Source organism: Echinops telfairi, unplaced genomic scaffold (assembly GCF_000313985.2).
Source record: "Echinops telfairi isolate 266 unplaced genomic scaffold, ASM31398v2 ScPeMD7_5;HRSCAF=22, whole genome shotgun sequence".
Classification (NCBI taxonomy): Eukaryota; Metazoa; Chordata; class Mammalia; order Afrosoricida; family Tenrecidae; genus Echinops; species Echinops telfairi.
This window is the reverse complement of record NW_022103901.1, coordinates 40965022-40986968: the sequence shown is the minus strand read 5'-3', so window position 1 is coordinate 40986968 and position 21947 is coordinate 40965022. Positions and strand designations below refer to the sequence as shown.

At 48.9% G+C, this 21947-nt stretch overlaps 1 protein-coding gene across 1 annotated transcript in view; it reads right to left on the bottom strand.

Annotated features, from left to right (window-relative positions):
- Positions 1-21947, bottom strand: part of SNX29 (sorting nexin 29) — a 464053-nt gene that overhangs the window by 209249 nt on the left and 232857 nt on the right. The window contains exon 14 of the mRNA XM_004706258.4: positions 11383-11486. Coding sequence (XP_004706315.2) covers positions 11383-11486 — 104 coding nt within the window. The remainder of the gene's footprint in view (positions 1-11382; positions 11487-21947) is intronic.

Genomic DNA, 21947 nt, shown 5'->3' with positions numbered 1-21947 from the left:
TCCCATGAAAAGAGCTGGACAGAGCTCTCTGTCCTACTGTGTGGACTCATTTGTATTCCTTCTCACTGGTGTATTCCTTCTCATTGTATAAACCTACTCTTTAAAAAAAAACTACTCTTTTATATCTATATCTCCATAATATATATGTTATCAAACAAAACCAGGGCAATATATATATTATGCCCTGGTTTTGTTCTCTAGAGAACCCTGCCTAACACAATCAGTAAGTGCGCCAACCTCAGTTTGCTCCTCTCTAAAATGGGAGATGGATGCACTGATGCACAGAGCGAGTGTAAGGATTCCACATGAGGATGGTCACAGGAGAGTGCTTGGGCAGTGCTGGTCAGCCTGACCAAGACCTTAACAAAGACCGAGAAAGCAACAGCTGCCCAAAAGGAAATGTCTCAAAATCAACCAATAAAAAAGGGCAGAATGCTTTCTGTAAATCAATCAGAAAAAGCTACTGTACTCCAAAGTAGCTCCAAATCTGGTTTCAAGTCTAGTTCAAGCTTTGGAAGAGTCCTCATGCAGAGAAGGAGACAGCCAGGTCTGGAAGCAGCCAGGGGGCAAAGCTGGGGGCGACACCTTTGTCAAGGATGCACATCAGAACGGGGCTGTGTGACTGCCTCCTTGTTGCTACCGATGCATTCCCTGCCCCTGGAGGAACAGGCACGGGGCAGCTCCTCCTGCTGTGTGTGAGGATGAGGGGCTAGGAGGCTTGTGCTGCTCAGGCTGGCTGGAGGCTGTTGCTCTTACTAGTTGCCATGGCACCAGCCCCTGACGCTTGTCAACCTGCACACAGTAAAATAGGGCTTTTGTGTCACAAAGGGCTTTCAGAAGCAGGTGGGCAGGCCTTTCTTTCTAGTCTATCCGGTCTGGAAGCTCAGCGCCATCATTGACATGGTGGCTGCTGCACTTGAGGCCTGCTGGCTGGGAGTTGATCCCGGTCTTCCTCACCAGGGGTGGGGGTGCAGTCTGACTACAGAGCCACCCGTGTCCACTGTTTGACATGTAAACACAAAACCCAGCCCACTGCTGTCTAGTCACCTCAGACCCATGCGACCTCACGCATCACTGCTCAGGGCTGCTCACGCACCCTTGGATGTCTTCTTTACAGAAGCATAGCACCAGGTCCTGCTGCAAGGATGCCGCAGGCCAGGTCTGAACCACCAACCTTGCAGTTATGAGTCAAGTGCAAACTATTTGCAACCCTCAGGGACCTTTTTGACACACAGTAGGTGCTTACTAAATGGTATCGATTATATTAATTCGTCATGAATAATTCACTTATGTAGGCACCCCTTCCAGGTAAATGAGGCACCCCGGTGAAGCCACTACTTGGTCCACGCAGAGCATCTCAGGCAGAAATTAGCAGTGACTCTGACCTGGGGCAAAGCGAATCAAAGTGGTACTTCCTGCAAGCCTAACCCCTGCGCTTTATCTCAGCCTCTCAGAGGGAAAAAGCAGACAGGCGATGGAAGGCTCCAGATCCTTTACGTAAAACAAACAGAAGCATCAAGTTCTTAGAAGCGAAGTCTCCAGTCTGACTGCCACCTATCAAAAGCCATTTCTAAAATGACGGTGCCCGCAGGCAATGTTCTTTGTAAGCCGCTTCTCAATCACACTCAAGCCAGCGAGGCACACGCTCAGGCAGTACACGTCTGCCATTGACCCTTAGATCTGGGGGCAGAGAACTTTCAAGAACCAGCAGTCGCCCAGCACTAGTGGCCAGCCTGGCAAAGTCAACCCTGTTAAGTGGACCAGGAATGGCTAGCTGGGGGTCGGGAAGGAATACCCACCAGACAGCAGGGGAAGCGGCCAGACGTGGGTGGTGCTGGGTACGTGTGCACCTGGAATCAGAGAGAAACAGCCAACTAGCCGGCCCGCTGCCATCGTGCTGGTTCCAAACCACGGTGACCCCGAAGGACAGGGCACGGCTGCTGCCTCTTTTGGTTTTGGGGGACTATATATCTTCACGGGTACAGACAGCCTCTTCTTTATCTTGCTGAGTGGCTGGGGGGTTTGAGCAGCTGACCTGACAGTTAGCAGCCCAGCATATAACCCACGACACCACCACAGCTCCATAGAGGGAAAGAGCAAACGGTGTAGGGGCTGTGTCTGTAGCATGTGTGATTGGAGACACTCTAACCCAGTGGTTCTCAACCTTCCTAATGCCGTGACTCTTTAATACAGTTCCTCATGTTGTGGTGACCCCCAACCATAAAATTATTTTCACTGCTACTTTATCACTGTCATTTTACTACTGTTATGAACTGGGTGACCCCTGTGAAAGGGTTGTTTGACCCCCAAAGGGGTCGCGACCCACAGGTTGAGAACTGCTGCTCTAACTGGAATGACAAACCACACTTCGGAAGATATTTCATTTCATTTCACACTAGACATCCGTTTTGACATGCCCTCACACATTCTGTTCCTGCAATCAAGAATGCCTTTCCCTACCCTGTCTGGCTAGCAAATTCTTATGCTACCTTCAAAACCCCTTAGATGTAAAGGCTTCTTGACGTCTTCTTGGAGATGCTCCAAACCATGCCTTGCCCACCAGGTCTCAGTCCATTCCCTGCCCTCCTCGTGTTCCTTCCTTTGTTCCATTCACTGCTCGCATGGTGGAGACTCCTGTGCTGTGAGGTAACGCTAGGAGACTGTGAGACCTTTAGGGCAGGTAAGAGGGCTTAGCCATCAATGGAAAATGACTGGGCACTCATTCCTTCAATCACGCAAGCATTTACCGGGCACAAAACGGACCTCCATGACATCCATTTGTCCTTCTTGCAGCAATTCTTCTGCCTTACCTTCATAGCCCATGTCTGAGGGTTCTTCCCTCTGCCTGAGCTGGGCCATCAGAGGAAACCCACGGCTTCTTCCAGGAAGGGTGAGACAGGCTCAGGCTTTGTCCTCTCAGCACGAACCTGGAAGAACCCAGAAGAAAGCCCAGGGGTGGCTGGCAGCCATCTAGTGCCAGTGAGCAGAAAGCCTGCTGAGAGTGGTGCCATCCCAAAACCAGGAAGAGCAAGGGTAGAGAAACGGGCCTGGTGCCTGAGCTCACATGCCAAGATGCAGCCACACCTAAAGGCCAGGCTTTACCTTGACCTGAGGACTGCCCTTTCTGGTTCTTGCCCCCTAGGAAGGCAGTGCTGGGCTGCAGTCAGTAGCACACCCAGAAATCTGGGGGCCTTAGAGCTTCTCCGGAAGTCTGCAGCAGGCAGAATGCTAGGAGGGCACCTAATGGCATCCACAAGGGGCCACGGGGACATGGATCGTCACTCTAACTTTCCACCTCTCAGCCTTGAGCGATGCCCATCATTGCTACATTGAGTCCTTTGGCCAGGTTGGTCCCAACCTACCAAGGAAACCAAAAACTAAAACCAAACTCATTGTTGTGTCAATACCGACTCATGTCAAACCTACAGGAGAGGGTGGAAATACCCCTGTGAGTTTTCAAGACTGTAACTCGTAACAGGAGTGGAAAACCCCGTCTTTCTCCCATGGAGTGGCTGGTGATTTCGAACTGATGACTTTGCGGTTAACAGTTCAATGCACAATCTCTCCACCACAGGGCGACCAGGAAGTACACCAATGCTACGGGCCCAGGATTGAGAAAACGACATGGGCAGACATAGCATAGTCTCCGCCACTGTCAGGCATCTGTCTGCCAGCTGCAACCAGCTTCCAGGGAGCATGCTTGATGCTCGGGCTCAGCAGTCACAAGACAACTCAACAGCCACTGTCACAGGACTTACAGTGGAGGGTCCTGGGGAACGGCTGAGGAAACAGAACACCAACGAGAAAGGAGAACAGGTGACACGCTGTTGAGACTTGGAGAGGGGACACAGGGCTATCACAAGTGCAGCTGGGTTACTGAGTCCAGACTTCAGGGCTGCAGAGGAGTGAGCAGGAGAGGTTCTGGAATGAGAGTTAACAGCTGGAAGTCAGTGGGGCTCCAGGAGGGTCCCCAACACATGCAAAGACCTAGTGGGTGAAACCATGGTGCATCTGGGGGTAAAATCCAGCTCAGAGTGATAAATCCAGATAAGCTGTTAAGAAAGGGTCAACATGGACTACAAGAGGCTCCAAAACGCCAGTGGGAAATGGAACAAAAAGACAATAAAAGTGATCGTGAACTTTTGACGGTCCTTCCTATGTTTGGATGAGCCCAAAGGCAAAGGTGAATTCCTGGAGAGCTTAAGAAGAAGCATCACCCAGACTCGACCTGGTTCGTTGTGTGTGCGTGTTTCCCTTTCACCGAGTCCCTCAGAAGCACTTATGAATGCCCAAGATTCTGCTGGAGAAGAAGAAAAGACCCAGGAGGTAACAGGCTAATAAGAATTCTTGGGGCCAATAAACTCACAATTGCCTTGCAAAGGTGCAACAGCCAGAGGGCTGTGCGGGGTGAGAGATGGGTCTGGAGGTTCCCTGTGAGGTCAAGAGCAGGGCAGACTCACAGATGGGCTTCTGGGGTCATTTTTAGCTCTATCCGTATGCTGTAGGCAGAGCCCAGCTCCTATAGCTCCACACAGCTTGTGGCCACTCGCTAATGCCACCAAGGGAGGATCTGTAGGCTGTGAAATGGGGACAAAGCAAAGATCCATGGGGAGAGAGAGTTCAACAGCTCGGCCAGGCCAGGTGCCAGCAGGTCTGGGGCACGGTCAGACCCAGGTGCCCCAAGCTGTAGGCTGTTGGCGTTGGTGACTGAACAGGCGAGGTGACAGGAGCGAAAGGAGGCTGCCAGCAGTGGAGTCTTCTCTTCCTGCTTGACTGGGGCATTCACGTCAGCACTGAGCTCACCTTGACCTCCAAGGGGCACAAGAGCAGCAGGGACCGGCCTGCCTAGTCCACAAGCACATGGGGTTTGTTGGTGTCAGACCACTGCGCTGACGTCAGGAACTGTGTCTGTCAGCTAGAAGTTATTTTCATTCGCCATCCTTAACCGTTTGATAATACCCTTGGGCTTGACAACCTAATAGCTAACATGCCAATCACTGCTTGCATCACTCCGACTCCTCTCAGGCTCGAGGGAGAGCTGACTGGGAAGAGGGCCTGGCTCCTAGTCTGGCTGGGCACAGGGCAGGCCACAGGGGTAGTAGTGGGCAAAGTGAAGATCAGAGTTAGGCAGCTAGGTCACATGGGCTACCATGGACCGTGGGCAGGTGGTCTATCAGCTCTATGCCTCAGCTTCCCTCCCCACGCCCCGCACAACAGCACCTTCTGCAAGGATCCCATGAGCATCAACTGAGACAAGCCCAGTGCCTAGAATGGAGTGAGCTCTGTTTCTGCCAAGTGCTCTGGCTGTCATTACTAGCAATGCTTGTCAGCGGCTTTCCTTTAAGCAAATGTCACCAGAAGCATCCTGGGTCACACAGCACCAAGCACATACTCACCCACCCACCCACCCATTGCTGTCAAGTTGACTCCCTCACAGCGACCTTACAGGGCAGAGTAGAACTTCCCAGACTGTAGCTCTTCCTGGGAGCAGACAGTCTCATCATGGGAGAAGTTCTCCGGAAAGAGAAGGACAGGGACAGAATGGAGAACGGATAGGAACAGAGACTTAAAGACAGCAGTGAATCACAAGGGATAGGCCTTCTATGGATACTTACACAAAACAACCACTAGACAGCTGAACACTCACTGGATAATGGAGATTAACAAACTATTCCTAATTCTTAGGTGCAGTAATGAGATTACGTTTGTTTTAAGAGTACTAGGATTGGCACTGAAGTTGTCAAGGCTTTTGTCTTGCTTGGATCCACAATCAATGTGCATTGAAGCAGCAGTCAAGAGACCAAAAGACAAGTTGCATTAGCAGTCTGCTGCACAAGAGCCCTTTAGAGTGCTAAAAGTAAGTATGTCATTTTGACTGATGTTTCAATCACCTCACATGCATGTGAAAGTTGGACATTGAATAGGGGATACTGAAGAAGAATAAAGGCGTATGAATTGTTCTGGAGAGGAATATTGAAAGTACCATGGACTGCTAAAAGGGCAAGTCGATCTATGTTGGAAGAAGTGCGGCTGGAGTGTACATTAGAGGCAAGACTTCGTCTCATATACTTTGCACATGTTGTCAGAGACCAGTCCCTGGAGAGGGACATCGTGCTTGGTAAAGTGGAGGCGCCGTGAAAAGGAGGAAAACCCTCGACTAGATGGTCTGACACCATGGTGGCAACAGTGGGCTCAGGCAGAGGAACAATTGTGAGGAAGGGACAGGACTGGGCAGTGTTTCGTTCTGTTGTGCATAGTATTGATACAGGCCAGAACCAAGTCAGTGGCACCGAACAACAACATGGATGGACACCGTGGTGGCATCGATGGGCTCAGGCATAAGAACAATTGTAAGGATGGCACAGGGGTGGGAGATCCTTCATTCTGTGGTACATGGGGTCGCGATGAGTCGGAACCAACTCCACAGCACCTCACAACAATAATGGTTCACAACCTTCTAGGAATGGGCTTGATAAGTCACTTCAACTGTTAAATACAAAGGTGGTCATCTGAAAGGTAAAATGCCCAATGACTCCACAATGAAACATTGCTTTAAAATGTGGCTTATAGGTATATTCTGATACCTAGGGATGAAAGCAATGACATACTTAGGCTTTGCTTCAAATTGCAGTGGGAAGCTGGAAAAGAGATGTGCACATGGATGATGGCAGACTGGCCACAGGAGGATGACGGTTGAAGTTGACTACTGAGACTATGAAGCCTCATTAGATCCTTCAGTCCAAAGTATGTTTTATACGAAAGCATCTAAATAAAATCATGTAACAAAGAGTGATGTGGAAAAGTCAGGAGGGGGAAGGCTGGCCAATACACACAGATCAAGTGTTTCTTACTTTCCACATTTCACATCTGCCTGACCAAACCCAAACCAAACCAAACTCACTGCCATGGAGTCGATGCAGACTCAAAGCCATTCTATGGGACAGGGAAGAACGGCCCCTGTGAGTTTCTGAGACTGTCACTCTTTATGGGAATAAAAAGTCCCGTTTATGCTGAGGAGTGGCTGGTGGTTTCAAACTGCTGTCCTTGAAGTTAATAGCCCAATGGGTAACCACTGTGCCACCAGGGTTCCACTGGAATCCTGGAAACTGTTACACTCGTGAAACTTCAAAGGTTGTGGCTGCCCGGGTCGCTTCTAGATTCTGACATTTCTAAGGGCCGGAGTGGCTGTGAGCTGTCTATGTCTGATGTTAACCTGATATACAGCCAAGTCAAAGCAGATTTCAGAGGCAGAAAAGACCAGTGGGTTGAGCCATCTTTTACAAATTAGATGCCAAGGTTCAGTAAACTGAGGAGGGGGAAGAGTAAGCAAGGGGTCCCCACAAAGGTCTTCTGTTCAGAGAAGTTCTTCTCCCTGACATTCCAGCCTGAGGTCCATGGGGACTAGCATGAGTGCTATGGGTTGGATGGACAGTGTCTCCCAAAGCACTGAAGTTCCACACTCCCCCCTCTACCCCCGTGCCTGTGTAGGTGACCTGCAGTTAGTTAATATAAGGAGCCCTCGTGGCATAGTAGAGTATGCGTTGGGGTGCCAACTGCAAAGTCAACAGTTTAAAACTACCCGCCGTTCCATAAAAGAAAGGGGAGGTTTTCTATTCCCATAAAGGGTTACTGTCTCAGAAATCCATGGGGATAGTTCTTCTCTGTTCTACAGGGTCACTATGAGTCAACATTGCTTGACAGCATTGAGTTTGGAAGTTGGAGTTAGTTAACATAGAGTCACATAGAACCAGTGTCATTATATCAACAGAAGAGATGCCGCCGCAGATACAGAGGGATGACAGCGTGGGAAGATGGAGGCGGAGCCGGGCGTTATGCCACCCCAAGCCAAGTAAAACCTGAGCCATCAGAGGACTGCATGGGGAGCGGGGTGCTGCCAGCTTCCTGAACTCAGATGCCAGCCTCCAGATCTGAGAGCAGGGATAAGCCCCCAGCGTTTGGCACACCTTTACAGACTCTGTGGGAACCCAAGGCAATGGGTCTCATTCGTGAGTTATTTTCAGTTGTGAACATGGTCTAGTGGTTATGTTGTTTTGCTTGAGAGCCCTTATATTTTAGATAGATTCTGACATACTGAGAAATGAAATTACATGAAACCTGTGATTTTCTTCAAAAAACTGTGGGAGGCTATTAGGGCAGTCGAACAAGGTGCACGTGAAGCAGGACCAACTGTCGAAGCTGAGCCATGAGGCTGTGGAGGCTCCGTCTACTCTTGCACAGGTTCTCACTTTTCAGGTGAAAGATGTGAGGAGAGTAAGAATTCCCTGGAGGTCGAACCTGAGTGGTTAGTCACACTTTAATGGGAGTTATACCCATTCCCTCTATCAAAGAGAACGTCATCACCTTCCGTGCATACATTCAAGAAACAAAATGCCCAGTTTCACTTACTGAGCGAAGTGCTCCCTATTACACCAGGTGAGGGAGAGCCTGGTCTCAGCCTGATGAGCATCGTGTGACAGCCAACAACACCCCTCTCTCACCATCCTTGTCATTTGAGGCATCAATTTAAAGCACAGTATTCCTTACACTGGGTCCATATCCAGGACGGAGCGCCGGAGTGATGTACAAAGAGGCCCGGTGCGCACTGGAGCTGCTGGTAGAGACGCATGAAGCCAGGGCTGGTGCTTAAGTGTGCTCCCCAGGCACCAGCTGCTTGGGGAGCGGCTCCAATTTATTAAGATGAGGATCACATTCACAGTTATCTACAGTGCGCAGTTATGAAGGTATTTTTTACCAGCTCGATGCGTGAGCATACATTTCCATTAATAGTAACTGCCATTATAATGAGAATAAATGTCGTTAATATACCATTTATTTCACCCCTGAGCAAAAATCTGGGGAGTAACTTACACTCAGTCAGTAGACGATTAGCACCCAACATTTTGAGAAATCGATCATAGCTAGCCGAGACAGCTCTGCCACGAGGAGGACAGTGGATATTTGTTTGTGGGAGGCAGGACTCGCAGCAACACTGACGCACAGGGGCAGGCGGTGACACATGCCATCAGGAATCGGTGGGATGGCCGGGATGGGGCTGTCAAGGAAGGTGCCACATGCTGGCAAGCAGCAAATAGTAGGGGAGGCAAAGGGAAATCGCATCGCCCGGTCAAGAGCCACATCCACGAGTTGATTACGATGCACAGCAACCTACATGGCAGAGTAGAACTGCCTTGCCTCAGAGGGTTTCCAAGGCAGTCCATCCTTACAGATGCAGACTGCCTCATCTTTCTCCTTCAGAGCTGCTGGTGGGGTCAAACTGCTGCACTCCTGATTGTCGGCTGTGTACTCTAATTACTGGGCTTCCAGGGTGCCACTTAAAAAGGTTGCAAGCCACAGAAACAGATTCTAACCTTAGCTAAAAAGTAGTTTATTGGAAACATCCAGGAAAGCCTCCAAGAGAGAATCAGGGTCCAACTTGGAACAATGACTGTACATCTCAATACTGGGCCAAAGGGCCCTGCCACTGAGCAAATGGCCTCCGGTGCCACTTCTGCCTGGCACACTTAGCCCAGGTCGGTGGTGGAGTTCCCACCTCCCAAGGTCACTTGTCCTGGGCCTTGTGAAAGAATGCCATGTCCTCGGAACTCCTGTCCAGGCAAGTGCACTCTTGTAGAATCGGCACCCAATCTCACAAGTAGCAGCCCTACCCTTCCAGCCACGTATCTGGAAGCCTTCTGCCCTTTCCAGTCCACAGTTGATAAGCCCTGATTCAGTCACCAGGAGATATTCCAGGTCATAAAATACTTACACACACGAGTTACTTAGCACAATCCATCTGCTACTAAATGGCTTCGTGTATACACTGGACACACATGAAAGGGCATATGGTCGTGGCCTCCGGGGACTGAGTCCACCCCAGGGACACACACCCAGGTCGTCCTAGTCCAGGCGCCTCCCCCTTCTCACTGCCTTGCAGGGAATGAACTAGTGGCCAGCACCCTGGCACCACCACCAGCTCCTCCCCCCACAACTCTATAGCTATTTTCACTTTCCCAGCATCTACTTAGGGAGCCTCAACTTGCCCCCCCTAGAGGTCACCTACATTAGAATTCAAGGAGGTGCTGAAGTCACCTCCCTTCTTAAGAGTTCACTCAGGAACCTGAACAGACAGGTTAGAAGTGAGGGCAGGAGCTCGTCTTCAAAGGCCTCTGCCTCTGAACGTGTGGAAGGCCTGGCATAGAGAGCGATGCTTCCTTATCAGAGAAGACTTGGACAATACCAACGTGTGTGTGTGTGTGTGTGTGTGTGTGTGTGTGTGTGTGTGTGTGTGTCTGGTAACACCAACACCAGGGGACCATCACAGATACACACCCACACCTACTGCCATGGGAGCTGGAGTGGACTTGAGGGCAACTGGTAATTTTTTGGAAAGCACACTTTTCAAACCGAATCCAGATGGAATGGCTCTAAAAGAAGCACAAAGGGCAAAAGGCTTACTAGGAATGCCTTGGCAGGGGCCCAGGAAAGACCTGGGAAACTGCCCACACTTGTGCTGTCATTACTTGCAGAATTTTCTCCTCCGGGTTTCCCTCTCCCCGGGCCGGTTGCCTCGTTTTCAATGAATTTGAGTAGTGGGTGTTATCCTAGAAAATAGTCCATCTCATTTGTATTTTCCAATTTACCAGCGCAAAATGTATGGCACATTCTCTATTTCTAACCATCTTATCTTCAAGTCTAAGGTTGCATTTCTTTGATCTTTAACACTACATATTTTTGTTTTCATTCTTATTTCCTGACTCATAAGGAGCACCTGACCCACGCCATGGTGTTTTTAATAGATTCCTATGCAAGTGAAAGTTGGACAGTGAAGAAGGAAGACTGAAGAATTGGTGCATTTGAATGATGGCACTGGTGAAGACTATTGGAAGTACCATGGACTGCCAAAAAAACCAATAAGTCAGTCTTGGAAGAAGTACAACCAGAAGTGGTCCTTGGGGGCAAGGATGGCGAGATGCTGTCTCATGTACTTGGGACATGTTGACCAGTAAGACCAGTAGAGTCAAGGAGCAGTGGAAAGGCAGAAGGCCCTCCAGGAGATGGGCTGACACAGTGGTTGTGACAATGGGCTCAAACTTAACAACACTACGAGGGCAGTGCTGTTCTGTTGCACCCCGGGGTGCTATGAGTCAGAATGAACTCAACGGCCCCTAACAACACACAAGTGCCAAAAATTAAGTACAATTTCCAAAAACCAGTTCTTCCTTCCACTTAGCCAGTCTGGTGATGCCCAGGTGTTCTGTTCGGCTTGGCTGGGTCTGAGGGGAGGAGGGGTGCTGTGTGCTAGCACCTGTGTGGTCCGGCTGGGCCTGCTGCAGGACGACTATGTGGCATGAACACTCCGGCCTCACAGACTCGGCCCCTTACCTCGATGAGCTTTCTTTCGTAGGAGCTCGCTAGTTCCTCCGCCACTTCTCCCGGCCGCTGCTCCGCGGCTGTCACTTCATCACCATTCCAAGGGTTTGGCACCACTACAGAAAAACCAAGACACGCCATCAATATTTTAACAGTGACCAACATGTTTTCTCTCAAAAAAATAAAATTCTCTTCCAAATGGCTTCTCCACAGAGTACAATGTTCATAAGAAAACAATTTTTTTCCCCTAATCACATCAACACTGTCCCACTTTCTCCACGTACAACAACGTGAAATGACGTGCTGTACAAAAGGGGCAGTCCTACCCCAGAGGCAGCTGCTGAGTCCACGGACTTATCTTGTCCCGGGTGTGCATTCAGAGGGAAGGCACACAATACTTGCAGATCCCAGGGTTGCACCTTTTCATACTGGTCAGATTTCTTGGTCTCCAACAAGAAGAAAAGGCCCCCACTTAGGCACAACTAAGTTGCTGGGAGGTGTGAGCGGCCGAGGCGCTCAGTTGCAGAGATACCTCAAAGCAAGGCCTGCTGACTGCTCCTGAGAGAGAAGCCACTGCGAGTCCCGGCCGTGTAGGTCTGCTCAGGTGCCTGGCACTGCCCTGAGTTGACAACTGGTTGTAAGGGACTGCCCACCACAGCCTTATGGAAAGTGGTAGTTGGGTGGGGGGGGCGGTCTTCTGACTACAAGGAGGACAATAAGGATCGGCATTTGTAGACGCTAATGAGGATGACAGCAGGTAGCCTCCAGAAATACTGACCCCGACACACAACAAAGAACTCGCAGCCATTGCGTTGGTTCTGACTCCTAAGGACCCTCTGAGGCAGGGTTGAATGCTCCTGTGGGATTTAAGACTGTGACGCTGAACAGAGGAACAGAAAAGCCCATTTTCTCTAAAGCCCACTTACAATGGCAGGGCAAGGCCATCTGTGAGATTGGCGACCAGATGAGAGCAGCTACCCACGGATGTTGTGCCTCCTCTTGGCATATAGCTGGCCTACTGTGTAGGAGAGGGCAAAGAAAAGACAGTTGGGAAGGCGCCACGCAGTTTCAAATAAAGTAGGAACTGTTTCAAGACCAGGAAAGAATGCCATCCGCGGCCGTGGTTCTAGGGGTGTTTGACACATGCATTACCCAACTCTCAAATCAGGCACCCACGTGAGCTTTCTGCGTGATGGAACTCCTGGTTGCCCTTATCAAGCTTAAGGAGACAGCAAAGAGGAAGTGCAAGGAAAACAAGCTGGGAAGGCTAGCCCTTCAGAGGCCAGCCGGCCATCGAAAGACAAGGCGGGCGGAAGGGAAAGAGAACGCGGAGAAAGGCTGAGCCGAAATGGGAGCTGCTCCCTCTGACGTGGTTGGCGGAGCGGGCCTCTAAGGGGCTGCAGCTGCTAGGGCCCGTGTATGCAGCAGAGGGCTCCCTGAGTGACAAGCCAGAGTCTGCGGTTTCCACCATCCCAGTGGAGGTGTGCTTCCTGCCACCTCTGTGGGGAGCGACCCAACCACCGCCGGTAACCTGGAAAAGCATTCAAAGAAAAAACAACTGAAAAAGGGCTTCCCGTGAAAGTTGACAGACTTAGCACATTAATTTGTATTCCCATCCTCTCAAAATTCCTTGAAATGCCAATTTTAAAAATTCTTCCTAAAGGCATCACCCTCCAAGAGAACGAGACTGGGGGACGAAGCAGGCCCGGAGTGTGTTGAAACTGAGAACCAGGTAGATGGCTGGCAACTAACCTGCCAGACCAGGGAGAACTTCATTCTCAGCTCTAAGTGGCAACCCCCAAACACAAGCTGACAAAAATGGAACAACTTGTACAAGGACGAGAAAGTTCTAGCCCAAGCAATCTCTGGAAATGGAGAGTGAGCATGAGGCTAAAAATCAAGAGATGAAAAGGCTGCTTAAGAAGCAATGAGCAAAAGGCTAGGAGTTATTCTCCAGAGAAGATGAAACAGCAGGTCTGTGGAGTTAAGATGAGCCTAGCTCCTCTTGCTATTGAAAATACCAAAACTCAGAACCAAACTCCCGGCCACTGAGTCGATGCTGATTCATAATGACCCTATGGGACAGGGTAGAACTGCCCCTTTGAGTAAAATAGAGAGCTAAAAATACCACACTTCTGAATTTTTTAGTTCTTTCCCCAGAACAGCAAGCCTTGAACATATATACCTCCATGCAGGAGCCTGAAAAAATATCATGGGAAGAAGAACCCTAAAGAGAATGGTCCTGAAGAGACCTGTTTGAGGGAACCCCCAGTGTGATGGCACAGCCGCATCACCCCCAAGAAGCCCACAGTAAAAGTTCACCGCGCTTCTGATCAGCCCTTTTGTGCTTCACATCTGCTCCTGATGCGACAGGCAGAAACCACCTTACATTAAGACAAGCATCCGAGAGGACAGACAGGAACCAAACATAGACAGGAAAGCCACTTGGAGGAAGTGAGCCTGTGAGAACGCTTCAGAAGCAAACGATCACCGACGTTCCCAGAGAGAGAGGGGACGCGACCCTGTAGGCATGAAAAAGACCAGAACGTTTTTTAAACAGAGGAAGAGCCCCTGGAGAACACGAGCCAAAATGCTCCTTTGGAAAGTGAAACGATGGCTCTAGACCTGCAGCACTGGGTACACGGAATGAAAGACCAGAACTCTTCCAGAACGCAGATCCGACAGAAAATAGACAAGCACACATTCAGAGAAGAGCTTCAAGGAGAAGGGGGGGCGGTGGTGGTCACACACACACACACACACACACACACACACACACACACACACACACACACGAATGTGAGCAATGTCCCAGAGCCAAGCGACAAGTGTTGGGACTGAGAGTTCAATGAGTGGACAAAGCATGCGCCCGATGGAGGTACCCAGGGAAATCTAGAACATGACGACAAAGAAGAGGCACAGACCTCTGAGGTGGAGACAGACCCTACAGAAAGGATCAGCTATTAGAATGCATAGAATTTCAAAACAGCAACATTGGGAGCTATGGAATGTCGATGCCTGAGGGAAACTTGTTTCCAACCTAGAATTCTAGACCCCCATCCAACCATGAAAAATAACATGAAGACTTCTGGAGTTGGAACACTCAAAAAATTTACCTTCCACCAGTAGAAAGGCAGAAATCTGAAGAGAAGAAGTTCTGGGATCCAAGAAAATGAGGATCAAACAATAAAGAGAGTTAGAAAAGTATTCATAACAAAACATGAAGGAATCCAAATCATCATGGATGGACAATGAGAGGAACAATGGTCTCTCCATACAAGTCGCTATTACACAGCTCCAGCACGGCTCCAACATGGATGTGCTTGAAAACATGCTGTGGAAGGAGTCAGACACCCAAGGTCACACATTACAGGATTCTATTGACATGAAATATAAGAAAGAGGCAAACCCCAATAAACAGCAAGTAGATTAGTGGCTGCTGTTGGCTAGGGGGAGGGAGGGATGGAGAGTGAATGCTAAGGGGTACAGGGCTTCTTTTTCAGGGTGAGATGAAAATGTTCTGGAACCAAACAGAGAGGGTTGTCCAACTTTGTCAATATCCCCCCAAAAAAGCGAATAAAGGGGTGAATTGTATGCCATTTGAATCATATCCCAATGAAGCCGTTAATTTTTAAGATGGTAAAGAGAGTCAGAGAGTGGCCGAGCTGCTTGTGCTAGGCGGCACAAGCAGCCCCATGACTGGAGCCCCACAGGGACATGTTGAGTGGGTACTTAAAACTGACGGATGAGTGCAGATGAGGAAGCTTCCAAAAGTTCATTTTAAAAAATGAGCATTAAGAGACAATGGACTATTCTCACAAACTTTTTGAAGTCCTCTTTTAGCACATTTAAAACAAAAACCAAACACATGCTTCCCGTGGCCAATAGGACTTTGACTCATGCAAGTCAGGGCAGGACAGCACTCCACTTCAATGGCTAGCGTTTTGGAAGCAGCTCATAAGGCCTTTTTACCAAAGCACCTCTGGGTGGGCTTGAAGTTCTAACCTTTTGGTTAGTGATTAAGTGCCTTAACCATTTGGATCACCCTAACATGATTATTATCTTCAGAGAAATAAGAAAGACTGGACAGGAGGGAAAAAATACTAATTGTGTACCTCACAGTTCAGCTGTGGATAGCGTATTCACAGCCATAAAAGCTAAGCCGCTGAACATCGATCTAACAAGGCCATGGTGGTCCCAGGAAGGTGGAAAGGGTTGGGGTGAGGAGGTAGGTGCAGGGGTCAAAGAGAATTATGCTTCCCCTCCTACAGGGCTAAGCCAATAGACCAGACCTTGAGCTGAGAGATCAACAAGCGGCGGTAAATGAGAACATGTTGACTCAGAGACGGATAGTGAGGAATCTTTTTTTCCATCTGCAGCAGTTATTTCTTTGCAGTGAGAAAGAGAAGAAACTGGTGGCCGAAGTCTCATGTCCTTTATTACAAAGCCACGTGCCATCCATTAATTTAACAAAGACAAACTATGTTTTGCTTTGGAACTATGACCAGCAGCATTTGAAAGGCAGTGGCACTTAGAATGGAACTGGGGGAGTTTGGTAGCCAGAGAGGGCCTCTCTGAGCAAGCAGGGCAGGACAGGGAGAAGTGGCAGTGTCCTTATCCCGGCGGTGGGCGTGGCTGGCTAGTAGTGCCTGGTGTCCCCTCAAGTGACGCCAGTGAGAGTCAGAGCTCCATGGGACCGCTTTGTTTTTCAAGGTCCCTCAAGTTCTCGGCTGCCTCTTGGGATGGAAAAAACAAACGTGTGTCTTCCTTCTCTGGCTCTGTTTACACAGGCTCCGGCATGTCCGGAGTTTGCGGTACTGTATTTCCAAGTGTGTGTGTCTAAGGCCCTAGTCTGCCTCTGTCTTCTCCGCGGGACCTTCTGGTCTTTGCTCCCTACAGGAGGAGACTGGCTGTCCACTTGTGGGGATCTGCACATCTCATTGGAAATCAAGCCGCGCTAGCGATGCCCTGCAGCACCGGGCTCTTGTGTGTGTATTTAAGAGGAATCCTCCATCTCCTACATTGGAGGAGGCAGGAATAAGCCTTCTGACCTTCAAGGCTGGGAGACAGGCCCTGGACAATCGTGAATTTAGAAGAGGGCTCTTAGAAACTAGTTGGTTGGCCGTTTCTACAATACACTGACCCCTTACCACTGGGGTTCAGCTCCTAGGCTTTAACAAGCATTTCAGAAACTTCAGTCTTATGTTCACTAGTAGAACAGAGAACTGATCCTAACTCTTCCTCTCGCTTCTAGCACAGTCCCCGGCCCACCTCCTGGGACTCAAAGGCATGAGCCCTGTGGGATGCCCACCCTGATTCACCTCTCAGGAACAGAATGAGTGAGAATTCCGGGTGTAGCCTCCCCGCAAACAAAGTTTTAAAGGGCTGGCATTTCTGTCTTAGGTGCCCTCACTTGGTCCCTCACTGATGGAGCGCCCTGTGGAGACTCATGTGGCAGCAAAGACCTGAGGAGTGCCTACAGTCGTGTGAGTGGAAGCAGGCATGCACCAGGTGAGTGAGCTGCAGCTGGCACCCAGACTGCAGCCTCGTGGAACACCAGGAACCAGAGGCATCCAGCTAAGCCACGCCTGGGTTCGCATCCCACAGAGACTGTGACGTGACTAACATTAGTTGCACTAAGGAGGGAAACTGTGAGGTGAGTTGTTTTTCAGCAATAACTAACCACTGCGGCTGTTCCCTGCCATGAATTGGCCCACACTCACGGTGAAGCCTGTTCAGTGTCATAGCAACCCACAAGCCTCCAGAAGCACATGGGTGTTAGTTGCAGATGAAGTGCACTGCCAGGAACTGAACCTGGATCTCCCACATGAAAGGCTAGAATTCTACCACAGAACCACCACTCCCCGCAGGGAAAATGAACACACTATTTAACTATTCACTGGAACTGCTGGACAGACTACTCCGAATAAGACCTTGGGATTACAAGGATGATAATCTGACCCCAAATGGACAACATTTATAAAAATGACAATGAGAGGCTGCTGGGCCGATATATTGTTAGAAGGTAAGGATTAATATTTGGAAAGGAAAGGGAGCCATTTAATCGAGTAGACCACTCCACCCCTCGATTGGTGAAGGTGACCAGGTGCTGATACACAAGAACCTAATGGGCTTGAAACGGACCCTAAACTCACTGCCACTGGCGGCAATGCTGACCCATCGCGACCCCCCTGTGGGGTCCGAGCTGACTGTTTACACGAGGAGAAAGCCTTTCTCAGGTGAAGCTGCTGGTGGCATTGAACTGCCAACCATGCAGATCACAGCCCACTGCGTAACCACTACACCACCAGGGCTCCTAATATCCTACTGGTTTAGGTTCATAGGAGCACACCCTCTGGTTTTCTTATTTTGCAAAATCCAAGAATATCCCAACTTGCCTGGGAATGAAGGGGGCATTTGGGTGTTCTTGGAAGACAGCACAATAAGAAACTTAGTGTAGTCAAGTCATCTGAGAGCCAGAAATGACTGTTTACCTTAGCATGTTCCACCTGCACATCTCCCGATAGACTGATCACCTTGGAGAGAGTCAATTGGGATTGAATTCTGAACGTCAAAAACTAAACAAATCCAAATGCTGATCAATCTGCCCCAATGAGCTGATCTGTTCACTGTGAAAGGAATGTGGGGTGTCAAGAGAACGGCAGGCTTCTCCACTGTACATGGAGTAGACAGCGTCACTCTGACCGCAAGAAAACAGGCTTTGATTAGTCCTGGAATCTTAAACCTACCATTTTATCATTAACAATTTCAATCTGAATTCAGAGTTATGATTGTGTTCAGAATGTTAGATTTTATCCTGGTCCAGGGCTACAGGAAGCACACAGCTGCCAGCACCCCATGGGACCCACAGAAGTTTTCATCCACATTCCTGGACACTTCTGGGTGAAGCAAGACACTTAGAATTTGCTAAAAAAAAAGGTCCAAATGCAAACACAAGACTCACGGCATAAAGAAACAAGGACAGCATTTAATGTCCTAATCAAAACTGAAACTACATATGGATGGTGAGATAGTTAAGGTTTATTGTGCTAACATGGCCGATAAATACATGTGGGATTAATTGAAGGGCAGAGAGTTAAAATGGCTCGGTGAGCCTCACCTTTCTTGTTCTCTGGTCTCTTGATCTCTGATGGTCGGACCAGTGTGCGGCTGCCTTGGCTAGTTCTCTGCCTCAGCTGGCAAGGCTCACGTCCTGCGAGACATCGCTGAGGAGAAGCCACATGGATGCAGCCCTGGGTGCTGGAGAAGCTGCATGGAGACCCCTGGGTGCTGGAGCAGCTGCATGGAGACCCCTGCCAGCGCTGAGATGCTTACAGCTCCACTGGATTCAAAGACTTTCTACCCACTGGCCTGTGATCGTTCTGCATTCAGTGTCATTGCCTGTGGTTTGTGAATTTGAGGAGGACTTTATAGATTGGACTGGACTGGGTTGTGATGCTTTATGAAGTACACTTATTCTTCATATAAACTCTCTCTTATACATGCATGAGTTTCTGTGGGTTTTTTTCTCTAGTCTACCCAGACTAACACAGATGGGTTCTCACAAAAATGGAAAGAATGCTATTGTTCCACCTGAAATAGCACCTAGGAACTGATAAAGCATTTTCCAAACACATAATCAGAATCTCACTGCCCCCCACCCCTCAGGAGTTACTCTGGCCATTTCACGCATGGCAGGGGGTCTATGATCTCAACATTGTCAAGGCATTTCTAGTTTACCGGTGTTTCCATCCCCCACGCCTGGACCCAACGGCAAGCTGTCTCCACCGTTTGTCAGGCACAGGCGCGCCCATTAACCCCATCAACCTAGCTAACATCACATTATCCACAGGAAAATCGACACTCTATTTATTTGCACCTACTCTGAGTCGTCAGCAATTTTCTCTGGTAATTTCCATGATGGCATAATTAAAGAAGTCAGCCTCCAAATGGGAGAAGAATGACTTGGCAGAAACAATGAGCCTCCTGCTTTTACATTCAAATGGTTAGAGCTGAGACTGTTTGATAAAAACATATAAAGAACTTGGCTTTAAACCAGAACCATTTGTCATGTTCCAGAGAAGCTGTGGATTGGCTAGAAACATCAGCAGGTCATTTAAACTTAGAGAAGAGTTCACAGTTTCCAGCTCCCCGCAGCCACCATATCTGCTGGAGGTGTCTGTGGTAAGTCATCTGAAATAAGCGCGCACGAGGCCGGCCTCACTACTGGGGGCCGAGAACGCATGGAGTTTTCTGCCTGAATTATTTTAGGAAAAACTTCACATACCATAGGGAGCAGCCCAACAAACAGTATGATAAGGTTACTGTTTTGCTTTCAATTTGAACAAGCTTAGCATGACCCCAGATGCACACAGTGTGAGATGCTGGTGGTAAAGGAGGATAAAGGAGCGTTTTAAATTCAGACTTGGTTTTCTAGGGCATGCTAATGGGGGGGGGGGGGGGAAGGAGGCGCGCTCAGGTCCTCTAACAGCAGGTCGGGCTCTGAGCGATGGGTGCAAAAAATAAAAGCTCTTCCTGGGCAAGGTGGCAACAGTGCCTACAAGACAGCAGGGCCCTGCTGTTGTTCCTGAATAAGAGCCATCTTCATAACAATGTCATTAGGTGCCAAGTGGGGTCCTGCTCCTAGGGACCCCATGTATACCATGCTCACACTCATTCTATGCTTGAGGCCCTAGTTGCAGGCAGCTGTCGGCCCCACACATCTTCTCACTGATGGTAGAGGAGTCCCCGGAGTGTAAAATCTCGGCTGCTGACTGAAAGGTTCAAATCCACCCAGGGGCAATCTACTTCTGAAAAACCCCAGCCACTAACAGCCCTGTGGAGCACAGTTCCACTGTGAAACACACCTGAATTAGGGAACCACTGGCACCCTGTTTGGGCTTCCTTGATGTTGTTTAACCAAAGGAGAAGAATACTATACATCCAAACTTTCAAGAAAGTAGCAACCAAATTCGTTATACTCCCTGCCATCCAAGTTGATGGCATCAAGGCAATTCCCTACAGGGCAGGGTAGAACTTTCTCTGTGGGTTTCAGAGACTGAACTATTTATGGGATAAGCAAGCCTCCTCTTTCTTCCATGGAGCAGCTGGTAGTTTTGAACTTCTGGCCTTGTAGTTAGCAGCCAAATGCATAACCCACTTTATAAGCATGATATAAGTGGATCTCCCAGTTAATTCTCTATTACAAAACAGGGCACTCATGTGATATCCAAACCATGAAAATACAAACTCATCTGTCTCCCTCAGGGACAGAATGGAGAGCAGGGTGATTGAGAAGGACACCCTTAATAACCAATGAGGAGTCAGATATGGTCAAAAGTGAGCCTGAGGCACAGGGCAGGCCTGAGTTCAAACCCAGCTTTATCACAAACTCTCATGAGACCTTAGGTCCATGACTGCTTTTCTCTGGAGCCTCCATTTCCTCATCTCAAACTGGGGTCATGATGCCTCTTTCAAGGACAACTACGACTGTAATAACCTCCACAAGCCCATGGCTTGCCTTGCTCCAATTATTACAGAGAAGTGAGTTTGTTAAAACCAAACACTGCCATCGAGTTGAACAGAGCAGAATTGCCCCTATGAGTTTCCCAGACTGTAACTCTTTATGGAAGTAGAAAGCCCCTTCTTTCTCTGAGGAACGACTGGTGATTTCAAACGGCTGGCCTTGTGGGTCGCAAGCCAATGCATAACCACTCTGCCACCAGGGCTCCTTTTCCAAATCAGCTAGGCTCTTGGTTATTTGCTAAGTGTCCATGTCCTGTGGGCTCTTCAGAGACACTCACCCCTGTCCAGATGCTGTGCCTCTCTGTCCTGTGTGTGCAGAGACACGGAACGGGCCTTTCCCTTTTGGAAGCTCCTAGTCTAGGTCATGAGGAGCCCCGATCTCAGGTCCAGAAGACAGTGCTCCACTCCTGGCTGGCTCTCACTGGTAATTAAGAACCCACTGGGCTTTCTCTAATTTCCTTATATATATATATATAAAAAAAAAATCTTTTAAAAAGTAACACATGGTCACTGCAGTTAAAAAAAAGTACAGGTCTGTCTAAATAAGGTAGGGTGGATGAACAATCTGGAGGAGAAAATAACGGGACCGACAGTTCTGGGGGGACATGGGAGAGGGGGAGGTGGGGGAAAAGTAGGGGTGTGAACAAACCCAGGGACAAGGGAACAACAAGTGATCCAAATCGGTGGAAAGGAGGGTGTGGGGGGCCTGGTAGGGCATGATCAAGGGTAATGTAACCGAGAGGAATTACTGAAACCCTAATGAAGGCTGAACATGATAGTGGGACAAGAGGAAAGTCAAAAGAAATAGAAGAAAGAGCTAGGAGGCAAAGGGCATTTATAGAGGTCTAAACACATAGGCATGTACATATGTAAATAGATTTATATATGAGGATGGGAAAATAGATTTATGTGCATATATTTATTGGTTTAGTATTAAGGTAGCAGAAGGACATTGGGCCTCCACTCAAGTACTTCCTCAATGCACGAATACTTTCTTCTATTAAATTGGCATTCTAATGATGCTCACCTTCCCGACACAATCGCTGAAGACA